This window comes from Chiloscyllium plagiosum, unplaced genomic scaffold (genome assembly GCF_037043375.1).
Source record: "Chiloscyllium plagiosum isolate Xiang-an unplaced genomic scaffold, Cpla_swu_hap1 HiC_scaffold_17, whole genome shotgun sequence".
NCBI classification, from domain to species: domain Eukaryota; kingdom Metazoa; phylum Chordata; class Chondrichthyes; order Orectolobiformes; family Hemiscylliidae; genus Chiloscyllium; species Chiloscyllium plagiosum.
In genome coordinates this window covers 73,423,253-73,435,480 of record NW_028270155.1, presented here as the reverse complement: position 1 = coordinate 73,435,480, position 12,228 = coordinate 73,423,253, and the positions used below count along the sequence as shown (strand labels likewise).

General features: G+C 41.4%; 1 protein-coding gene across 2 annotated transcripts in view; it reads left to right on the top strand.

Annotated features, from left to right (window-relative positions):
- The window catches only part of sf3b3 (splicing factor 3b, subunit 3), a 56,864-nt gene that overhangs the window by 37,936 nt on the left and 6,700 nt on the right, over positions 1 to 12,228 (top strand). For both annotated transcript variants that reach the window (XM_087996071.1, XM_043707353.2), the window contains exons 17-23: positions 649 to 771; positions 1,555 to 1,709; positions 5,370 to 5,544; positions 5,857 to 6,062; positions 6,580 to 6,736; positions 9,462 to 9,587; positions 11,580 to 11,792. In XM_087996071.1, coding sequence (XP_087852197.1) covers positions 649 to 771; positions 1,555 to 1,709; positions 5,370 to 5,544; positions 5,857 to 6,062; positions 6,580 to 6,736; positions 9,462 to 9,587; positions 11,580 to 11,792 — 1,155 coding nt within the window. The remainder of the gene's footprint in view (positions 1 to 648; positions 772 to 1,554; positions 1,710 to 5,369; positions 5,545 to 5,856; positions 6,063 to 6,579; positions 6,737 to 9,461; positions 9,588 to 11,579; positions 11,793 to 12,228) is intronic.

Genomic DNA, 12,228 nt, shown 5'->3' with positions numbered 1-12,228 from the left:
ATTACGCGAAGTAATTGAGGTGTCTAGTTTAGATTAGATAGTGTGGAAACAGGCCCTTCGGCCCAACAAGTCCAGTTGATATTAGGTAAGTGAACGTGTGACAAAGGAATTCAAGGATACGTTGAGAGGGTGCACGGAAGTGGAGAACTCTATTGTGGATAAATATGGGTTGACCACTTGTGCCAAATGGAATGTTCCTGTATTGTTAATTCTGTGCAAGGTTCTGCTCTGCAGATTCAAACAATACAAAAATATCCACTGAATTTAGGGGTATTCAACTCCTTAATTCAATTGTGGACTAGTACCAGAAATCCACGTGAATGTCTTATTGACTCTTGGATTATCCCTCTTCTCAACTGTGGACCAAATCCCTGGCATTTGCTCCATGGGGTGTGATATGATTGAAATCAGGGTCAACACTATCTTAAGTGTCTGGTCTGTGTACCTGGTTTATATTGCACTGTGACTGGATTCACTGCAGCTTAACGCTTGTCAAGGAAGGGTCTGCTTCAATTATGCAAGTTGCACCAATGCAAAACTGAGATACGATTTCCAGGCATGCTGCTGCATTTTTGTGTGACTTGTTCCTAGCTATGCTTGGTTTCCTGGTGTGGTATAGTTTTTAAGATTTTCCTGTGGTTATTTCAGAACGGAGTATTATTAAGGACAGTATTGGACCCAGTCACTGGAGACTTGTCAGATACAAGGACCCGATATCTCGGATCGCGACCTGTCAAGCTTTTCAGGGTTAGGATGCAGGGACAAGAAGCGGTGAGTTTATACAGTTACATTTCCAATCTTCACAAACTAATGAGTTGGACAGTAATGAGATGAAACTGCAAGTGTTGCCTGCCAACATCCCTGCCAGGGGTATCACTGATGGTGTAACCTTAAAACTTTTCTTAAGTATTGTCAAAAATCTAATTGTGGATCTTGCAGCTGGAAGGAAGTTGCTTGGAATGAGTGGGAAAATTGACTTTTATCACCTGCATCACTCTTTCTTCCTTTGGATCAAACTTTCCACAAAATTTGATTGTGTTCACTTTTTTTACTTCTGTCACTTTTCCTTTGCATTACTTGAAGGGTTTCATCCTAGATCCAAGGTACCTCACTGTTTTGAATGTGCCAGCAGCTGAAAGCATCACTTATCCACATGCCCTTGGAAAGTAATTTCTGTACTCCCTGGTGTACCTTTGTCTAGATTTGCTTTTGCTTTTAAATTTGCAGGCCAGAAAGACAATTTTACTAAATTTGGGTCCCAGGAACAATTCTAAAATATGTAATCTTAAATTCTTATAACGGTAAAGTGCAGAAACCGTAGTAATGTTACAGAATCTCCAGAGATATTGCAGTTTCAAGTCCAACGATGTCATCAACCTTCAATCTTCAAAAGTGAACTTTAAAATGATGATGCATTTTGTCCGTGTTTCACATGAAAACATGATTACTACAATGTTTCTGATTTAAAGTTGGCTTTGTTGCTGATTTGGAGCAATGCTTCGTCATTGGTATTTATTAGTTTAAATTCTATACTTGCTTCCTTTACCCATGTAGGTTTTGGCCATGTCAAGTAGGTCCTGGTTGAGCTACTCGTACCAGTCTCGTTTCCACCTGACACCTCTGTCCTATGAAACTCTCGAGTATGCGTCTGGCTTTGCCTCGGAGCAGTGTCCTGAGGGTATTGTGGCAATCTCCACTAACACACTGAGGTAGGTGTTTCAGCACAATTCCACAGTGGTTTATAAGCTAGAAGTTGGAGATAATTTGTTAGAGAGGTATCAGACTGCAGAACAAGCTGTAGGTAGCAAACTATCCGCCAGTCATTTGACATAGAGAAGGTGTTAGGATTAGTTAAGATTACAATAGAATACTAAGAAAGTCAGGATGTTGGCTCTGCTTGCCAGGTTAAGTGAATGAGCAAAGGTTTGGAGATGGAATAAATTGTGGCACTAAGAATTCGAAGTCTTTCATATTTAAATAGAAATTGCAGGACTTAAATAGAAATTGCAAGGTCAGAAGGATCTGGGTTCCTGGTACATGAATCTGCTTGCAGGTGCAGCAGTGATTAGGAAGGCATCGCGACTTGTTATTCATTGTAAGGAAATAGGATGTAAAACCAGGGGAGTTCTTAAGCACTTCAGGGTATGCAAAATCACATCTGATGTACAGTTTTGGGGACTCTATTTGTAAAAACAATGTATTTGCATTAGTATTGGCTGCAATCTTTCAAGAAGGTAGCTCACCATCACCTTTCCCATGGCAATTAATGATGGGCAATAAATGCTGACCCAGCCAGACATGCCCATATCCCTTGAACAGATTTTTAAAAAGACAGTTCAGAAGTGGTTCACTTGATTATTCCTAGGAGAAAGGAGACTGGATCTTTAAGTTTATTCAAGGCTGAGCAGGTTGAATTTTTATAGACAAGAGAGTCACAGGTTTTGTGGAGAGTAGACAGGGAAGAGCTGGGAATATAACCAGATCAGCCAGAAGTCATACAGCACAGAAGAAGCTCCTCAGCACACCAAGTCTGCGCTGATCTATCTACACAAATTCCACTTTCCAGCACCTGACCATAGCCCTGAATGTTTTGACATTTCAAGTGCCCATCCACGTACTACTAAAAAGATTGTGAGGTTTCCCACCACCTCACAGGCAGTGCATTCTAGATTCCCACAACATTCTGGTTGAACGTTTTTTTTTTTCCTCGCATCCCCTTTGAATCTCCTGCCTTCCACCTTAAATTATGCCTCTTTTTTATTGACCCTTATCTAAGGGGAACAGCTGATTTTTGTCCATGTCCATCATAGCCTTAACACACTGTTGAGGATTAGGATGAAAATATTTGCTGTTATCGATCCGAATTAAAGAAAATGGCTCCTGCCACACAAGCCTTGAGTTATTGACTGTTTATTTCATGAGCTCACGGGAAGAGACAAGTTGACCACGATGGTCACAAGTCACTCCCAACGAGATACAGAGAGTTGCTTGGTTATACAGGTTACAATCATCTAACAATTAGCAAACTATTAATTGAACCATAGTGAGTAAGTTGGCTATCGGCCCGGTCACTAGCCCCAGTCATGTAGCTGTCTGGATGGTACTAGTTAGTATTTGATGAGCAATGTTAGTATAACAATAGATTCTTGTAAAAGAAGAGCATTGCCATGCTGGGAAAGAGTTCACTAATTGGTGCTAGTACAGCTACAAGGTCGGCCATCTCACGGAGCCTGGGAACATACAAGCAGACACTAATATGAAAATAAAATGGATTCCAGGCTTTTAATATCTAACAAAATGGCTGTTTGAGTTATAACACATCTCCCCCACACACCCAATTGGGTCTTCCCTCAGCCTTCTCTACTCGAAAGAAAACCACCTGACCCTATCCAGCTTATCTTCAGAGCTAAAATGCTCCATGCCAGGAGACATCCTCGTGAATCTCCTCTGCACCCACTCCAATGCAATTAGATGCTTTCCATAGTGAGACCACCAGAACAACACATTGTGCTCCAGCTGTGGCCTAACCAAAGATTTGTAAAGCTCCCAACTGCCACAACTGATAAAGGCAGCTGTCCTGTATTCCATCTGAATTGCTGTGTTTACCTGTGCCATTTTTGGGGATCTGTGAACAAGCCATCAGGATCCCTCTGTTACTCTGAACTTCGAATGTCCTGCCATTCGTTGAGTATTCTTTTGATACTTCTTCCAAAGTGCATTCTGTCACTTTTCAGGGTTAAATTCAATCTATGCATCTGACCAACCTGTGGCTATGTTCCTGTAACGTAAGAAGATTTCCTTCTCTATTAACCACCTGATCCTTCGAGCCTGCTCTGCTATTTAGTATGATCATGGCTGAACTTCTATCTCTAAGCCATAATCCTGCTTTCACCACATACCCTTTGAATATATTCAGTGTCTTGGTGTTCACAGTCTTATGTGGTCAAGAATACCATAGATTCAGGCTTACCCTCTACCCTGGGAGTGGTTCCAGAATCTCCAACCAGGAGAAACATTTTCCCTGCATCTAGTCTGTTCAACCCTATTAGAATTTCTTTTGTTTTAATCAAATCCTCTCTTATCCTTCTAAACTCGAGTGAATACAGGCCCAGTTGTACTGCTGCCCAGTTGTACTCTTAGTCCTGCTGCTCCAGTCTCAACCTAGTGCATCTCTGCTGCACTTTCACTCTGGCAGGTATATCCTTTCTTAGGTAGGGAGACCAAAATTGCATGTGGTAGAAACACTTTAAGGCTAGGCAAAATGTGCTTGACTTGTCAGTGATAACTGTAGCTAATCAAAGAAAAACTGGCAAGTTTAGATGTTCTGATTGTGAATGCATGTCTGTAGCAATCATGTTATATATTATGAATTTCTGATGCATGCTGAAGGAGCTCTTTTACCTGTACTAATACACTAGATTATTTAGTAAGATGGATGCCTTGAACCAGTAGCAATTTAAGAAGCTGTATTAGGAATTGGCAGCATTTCCATTGCCAAAAATTTCTTGAAGGAATGGATCAACTTGGAAGCATCTGTTAGTTGAATCTCAGGGATTGCTCCCTTACCTTTTTCTTTAATTCATGTCCTAGATAATTGCATTCAGATCCATGGCCAGTCTTTTGTCACATGATAATCGGGAGTCTGTGGACAGGTTAGGACAGGAGGAGTACAATCAAATGCAGTGATTTAGACGTGAAAAGAAATGGCAGGTGATATTTGGTTTTGGTATCGTATCAGCACAGAACGAAATATGCATAACTTTTAACATGATGATACACTCAGTCCGTGTTTCACCTGATATCTTGTGATTACTGCAATGTTTCTGATTAAAAGTTGGCAAATTTCTGTTCTGTTCTTGATTTTGTTTCATTGACCATGTAGGTTTTGGCCATGTCCAGCAAGTTGTGGCTGAGCTACACTTAAAACCAATCCCCATTCTCACCTGACTGCTCAGCACATACTATGCTATGTCCTAGTGTGAGGAGTTTTATCAAAGATCCCCTGAAAATACAGGTCGACGATGTCTCCCACATTCACTCAATCAAATCATATTTGTTAGACCTGATACACTTCTCCAGAAGCGTGTTGTGATTGCCTGTCCCTTTTAACAGTGAATCTAAAGGTCATCTACTTTATCTCCTACATGGCTCATACTTGTGGCAACATTAGTTTATTTACATGCTTATTCATCGAGGGAATGGTGCAAAAATCAGATTCCTTAAAGTAAGATTAATTCTCAGTGTTTTGGTGCAACTCCGTAAATCAGCTTAACCCTTCTTCAAGGGCTTTTAAGTTGATGTCTAGTTGTAATGGCATAAAAGTGGATTAATGAGCTGCAAGGTTTCCTTTTTTTTAAATTTCTTTCCAGAATCTTAGCCCTTGAGAAGCTGGGAGCGGTATTCAATCAAGTTTCCTTCCCTCTGCAGTATACCCCGAGGAAGTTTGTTATTCACCCAGAAAGCAACAACATCATCGCCATTGAGACTGATCATAACGCCTACACAGAAGCCACCAAAGCCCAGCGCAAACAGCAGATGGCTGAGGTAACTTGTTAGACATTGATATGGCTGCAAAGGGAATTCCATAAAACACAAAAACCAAATTGAAATGCTAATTTTTATTAATGGCATGTGCAGAGAGGTGTAACCTGATGCTAATGTCAACAAGAACGTTGCCCCTCTTCTTCTTACAACAATGTGGTAGTTTAAGAGTACTTGGAATGTAACTAACATGCTTTACACATTGACGTGTCAGTGTGAAAAAAATGCTGGGTGTGTGCATCTTTTAACATTGATAGGTTAGCAATATCAACATGCCATTACGATATTAATGCTTCACTTTTATCTGTTGTTAAGGAAATGGTGGAAGCAGCTGGAGAGGACGAGCGAGAGTTGGCAGCAGAGATGGCAGCTGCCTTCCTGAACGAGAACTTGCCTGAATCCATTTTTGGATCCCCAAAGGCAGGGAGTGGGCAATGGGCATCTGTTGTTCGAATAATGAACCCCATCCAAGGCAATGTGTATGATCAGATCCAGTTGGAACAAAACGAAGCAGCATTCAGGTAGGACATGTTTTAACAGAAGACCTATAATGATAAACTGCAAATGCTTTTAAGTTCTGAGACCTATGGATTTTATTGAACAAAATCAAGAGTTTTTAATTCCACCAGGTAAAAATTACCTACTCTGTTAATATCCATCTATAGCAGTGAATTGTACTGATTGATATAGACTGTGATCTGTGTGAAAATCAGCTTGTTTTAATATAAACCTTTGCATCCTTGGGCATCAGTCGCTAGCAAGTTTATTAACGGCAAGACATTTCATAAAATATGAGCCTCCTGAACCATTTCCTAAGCCTCTGACACAGAGTCAACCATTAGGGAAGCCTGTAACATTGATACAAGAAACACATTTTCACAACAAATGTGGTGGGGTAAAACTGGTGTGGTGTTGAATATTTTGACTTATTCTCGAATGTGGCTTGTACTTTACCTGCATGCTTGTTTGAACAGTTTATGTGTAGGGCATTTGTTGAAGTCTGTAGGCTGTACTAACATGGATGTATTGTGTTTCCAGTATTGCTGTTTGTAAGTTTGGGAATGGTGGTGATGATTGGTACGTGCTGGTAGGGGTTGGCAAGGACCTAATTCTCAATCCTCGCTCAGTTGGAGGCGGATATATTTACACCTACAAACTTATAAACAGCGGAGAGAAGCTAGAGTTCGTGCACAAGGTCAGTATTGGAACCTTTAGGAGAGTTGGCTGATTTTGGATTACTTTACTGAAACATTTTATATTGTTTCCTGGTTTCCTGTGTGCATGTACAGTGATCTGAACACAGCTGCAAAAGCTGCCACTGTCTCTTCCAATGTATTTGGTTTTTGTAGAGGTTTTCCAACTTACTCCCCTTTGTCTCCATATCGTAGCTCACTCAGTGGTAATTCTTAATGTGCAAGTCTAATGTGTGTAGATCACACGAATGGAGATTGCAGTTTTCACAACTGAGCTTAAATGTCTGCATTGACTTACTCCTGGCTGATAATGTAGATCAGGAAGCCAGTTGTAGCACCACCTACTGCTATCTGTGTGAAATCAACTAATTACATGGACAAATCAGACTTGTGGTCTGTGGTTGCACTAAAGTTTGCCTTTCAGATGGTGAGCTACGCCACTCCCATTAGATTTCCTTTGGTTCCTGCTAACCTGGCTGAATAAATTTTAATTGCATGATTTCCTTTTAAACTCCAGATAACTGACACTTGTGTTAAACAAAATCAGTAATTTGTACAACAAAAAGATGGGGATCTTGATGGCAAACCATTACAGTGGATACGCACAGATAAACCCCACTATACTTGATTGTATCCCACAGTTTTAAAAGGGCAACATTTAAGTTTTGGGTTTTTAAATCAAAGTAAGTTCATGTATTTTAGAAGGCCTGTGGTGAGATGACGGCCTTTGACATCAAACACAATTGACTAAGTGTAGCATCAAGGAATCTGAGTAAAACTGAGAACTGGAAAAATGCTCTGCTAATTGTAGTCATACTTGGCATAAAGGAAGATGGTTGTAGTTGTTGGAGGACAGTCATCTCAACTCCAAGATGTCTCTGTAGGAGTTCCTCAGGGTTGTGTCCTCGGCCCCACCTTTTCCAGCTGCTTCGTCGGTGACCTCCCCTCCATCATAATATCAGAAGTGGATAGTGCTTGCTGATAACTACTCGATGGTTGGGCAATTTCCCAAACACTGAAGTAGTCCAATCCCAAACGCAGCAAAGCCTGGGCAATATTCAAGCTTGAGCTGACAGGATGTCAAGTAACATTTGCACCAGACAAATGCCACGCAATAACCATCCCCAACAAGAGAGAATCTAACCATTGTTCTTTAACATGCAATAGCATCACCATTATGGAATTAACTTACTAAATCCATTGACCAAGCCTGTCCTCCTACATGGCACAAGTCAGGCGTGTGATGGAATACTCCCTACTTGCGCAGTTGGTTAGAGCCCTGACAACACTCAAGTTTGAACAATCCAGAACAAAGTGGACCTATTTCATTAACACTGCAACCTCAAATGTTTATTCCCTCCACTACTAATGCTCAGTAGCAGCAGTGTGTACTTCCAATGGCACTGAGTCAAAGTCCCCCTGTGTCCCTAACATATATAGACCATCCTCAGCAGCATTCCGGTTTTACATACACCAAATGGACTGCAACAGTTCAAGAAGCCAGTGATGCCCACAACCAGTGAGTGAATAACAATCATTAATTTTCATTACACATCAAAGTGACTTTTCCAATTTGTTACCTGGTTTTGATCGTTGAGGATTTCATACTAAATATTCTGCAAGCTTCTTAGACCAGGGCCTTCCCCTCATGATGTTTTGAGCATAGGAAAGTAAAAACATACTTTGAGAATCAGATTTGTAATTAGAAAGCTGCCTGAGTGAGATGTTGCCTAGAGTAGGTTGAATGCAGGAAGTTAGATACAAGTTACTTAGTCATCTTGTCTGACTTGGTAGTAGTTAGCACTGTTGCCTCATCTCACTGTGCCAGGGACCCGGGTTCACTTCCAGCCTCTGGCACCTGTCTGCGTGGAGTTTGCATGTGCTTCCCGTATCTACTTGGGTTTCCTCCCACAGTCCAAAGATGTGCACATTAGATGGATTGGCCATGCTAAATTGCTCCATAGTGTCCATAGATGTGTAGGCTAGGTGGATTAGCTATGGGAATTGAGGTTACAGGATATGGTGGGGGACACTGTTAGGATACTCTTCGGAGAGTCACATCGAACTCGATGGGCCGAATGGCCGCTTCCTGCACTGTAGTGATCCTATTCTATGATTCTACTGATGCCAGTAAACACAGTATGTTCTTTTTGTTACAGTATGAACCAAGTTGTATTGATTGTAATCAATGGTCCTGGCCATAACCTGTTACTCTGTTCGTTCTGTGAAATATAGCAGATTAGTGGTGTTTGTATGTGTGATCTTTAAGCAAATATTTTGTCAACCTGCCTACTGAAAGATGGGACAGGTGAGTTTAAGACTACAACTGAAAGAAGTGAATATCTGGTTCAGATCACAACCCTAGGTTGTGATATTGTTAAATATTGGACATGATGCACATATTGCAAAATGCTTAGAACTATTACAGGGTGACTGACACTGATATATTTGAGAGAATATTTAAGCCAGACCTGATACTTAAATGAGGCCTGTGGTTCCACTGCACTGCGTCAGAGTCTATCATTCAATTTTTATAGCACTGACATTAAGCACAGGATATACCAAACTTATGAATCTTTATTGGAATTTATGGTATGAGTCCAAGACAAACATTTTAAACCTGTAGAATTTGACATTTAAACAACTTGTTTGTTTGTCTTTTTCTGTACTGTTTCCTGCAACTCCCACCTTCTCCCAACCCCAACCGCCAAATCCCTCCAAAAACAGACATCCATTGAAGATGTTCCAACAGCCATTGCTCCTTTTCAAGGCCGTGTTCTGGTTGGATTGGGGAAACTCCTGCGCATCTATGATCTAGGGAAGAAGAAGCTGCTGAGGAAATGTGAAAATAAGGTAGAGTGATTGATGCTTTTGCAGGTTATGGGTTTTTATGTTTGCATTTGAAACTGATGTTGCAGTTGGTTCACTTGTTTATGGTATTACAGAGGAACCTCAATTTTCCAAATATCGGATTATCCGAAGGGGATCTCAAGGTCCCAAAAGAAACATTATGTCAAAGAGCTGTTTCAGCCCTGATCGTGTCTTTTGTTTACAGGTATAATGATGAACTCTGCTCACTGAAATGCTGCAGAGAACAGTCTTGGACAGTCCAGGCACTGTTTCGAAATGACTGACTTCCTGCCCCCTCTCTCCCCGCCCCACTCTTTCCCTGGAGTTGTACATGGGGGTGAACCCTAAACCCCTCTTTTCCCAGATAATCTCTCCAACATTGTCCTGAACAGGGCAGAGGTGGAACCTGTCAAAACATTGCAGTAAAAAGTTGCGTGCGCTATTTGGAGACTTACCCCACAAAGGCAGCAGCAGTCTTACTGTTGGTGTCCAGTCCGGCTGCCCCAGAGGAGGGGGCAGACGGGGGGCACTGATGGATGGGATTGGGGCAGGTAGGGGCAGATCAGGTTGGGAGCGGGCGGGAGGTCGGGGTGGGACTGGACGGGGTTGGGAGCAAGCAGAAAGGGGCTTTTGCCTAGTCTCCTGAACGGGAAATAGACTTCACAGAATACCCCTAGTCCCAGAGGAAATCAGTTAACCGAATAATCAGTTATCCGAATGATAGTACCCGCACATCTCGATCGGGTAATCTACGTTCCTCTGTATTGTGCAGTACACCTAAGTACTGTTCTTACAGTGATGGAAGTACACAGGTGAAAATATTCCACCATAGAAAAGAAGGTATGCTCCATTTGTGATACCTTGGACATTGCTGGAGGAAATTTTGACAATCTATCATGATTGCTAGAGCAAGTGTTGGAGGAAGAGAAACCAACAGATGTTCCAGACACTTGCAGAGATTCAAACACTTGCATGGTAAAATGTAGAAGATGCTTACTGATACCACAAACGCTGGCAAATTTGGGACTATGGGCAGTCTTCCTTTCATCAAGCCCTTAGAATGTGGGGCATGTTGCAGTGTCTGGAACTGCTGCTGAAGCAGAATTTCTGGACAGTAACTTCTCCTTGCAGCCTCCTTCCTTTCTGCCTGCATGTCCGCGTGAGGTCACATACACTGACCAACATATAATAAGAAGGTACCAATGGGTTTTGTGGAAAGCAAGTCTAGCAGTGCCAACAGTAACACAAACTGCTCAAATGTTTGGAACTGAATGATTTGCTGTCTCTGGATAGAAACTGTGGACATTGGGTGAAGAACTCCTTGCTTTATCTGAAATTCTTTACAGTGCAAACACTAACCCTTTTTGAACATAAGGGTAACATGCAAAAAAATGTGGATAATCATCCCTAAATTACATTAAGTTAGTTAGATAGTTTTGCAGCAACGTTTTGGAAATACAGTGGGTCTGAATGTTAGCCTCTGCAGTTAGGGAGATTTGTTTCCTTTTGGGGGAAAAGTCAGTAAGAGCTGTTTTGTGTTTTAATGGGTTGCTCCAGCAGAGACAGCAGCCTGCCCTTTTTTTTAAAGCAGCTATGCAATGTTCTAACCTGGAAAATTGGAGTATGGGTTTGACCAGGCCATTGTCTACCAATAAACTTGCAGTGAATGGGTCCTTTTTCCATCTCTTAATCTAGTTGCAGAGGCAGAGCTCTGCATATAAGACTTGAACATGTGAATGCAATTTGTTGCTTCTGTTTGCTCAAATCTCCAAGGAGACCTGGGTGTTGGAAGATGGATATAGATTGTGTGCTTAAAAAACTCACTATTTCTGTCCAATATTGCAAGTCAAAAGTGTACAGGAAAGTAGGAAAAACTGGTATCAGGAGATTCCTCAAAAATGCATTGCAGCAATAACAAAGCTGTTCAAAATTCCATACACAATTGCATTGGGAAAATAACGTACCCTATAAATTTCTGTGGTTTACTTTCTTCAGCATATTCCAAATTTCATAGTGGCGATCCACACCATTGGACACAGAGTCATTGTCTCCGATGTACAGGAGAGCTTCTTCTGGATTCGTTACAAACGCAATGAGAACCAGCTGATTATTTTCGCTGATGACACATTACCCCGCTGGATCACCACAGCTTGTCTGCTGGACTATGAAACAATGGCTGGTGCTGATAAATTTGGCAATATCAGTGTGGTAAGTACTTATCCTCGCAAACCTGTGTTATTGGCAGTGACATATTTAAGGCTTGATTCTCTGGTAGACCTGCTGACAGGAGAGAAATATAGTAATAGAGTGACCTGGTTAAAGAACTTTTATTACTATTCATTCTTGGGAGGTGAACATTACTGAGAAGGTTTGCATCTTAGTGCTAATCCATTCATAGAAGAGGCTGGGACACTGGCTGTAAGTTATGATTTGATTAAATATAGGCTTTGATTTGACTGGACTGGCCCACCTTCTAATTTGGCACAAGACTACTTTTAATAGTAAAGAGGCTGTCTTCGTGGGATGTGTTTTTATTTGGGTTTCAATCGCAAAATTGCTGTTGAATTGAACAACTTGCGAGGCTGTTTCAGGGGACAATTAAGAGGCACATTGCTGGTGTATCTGCATGTATAGACCAGACCAA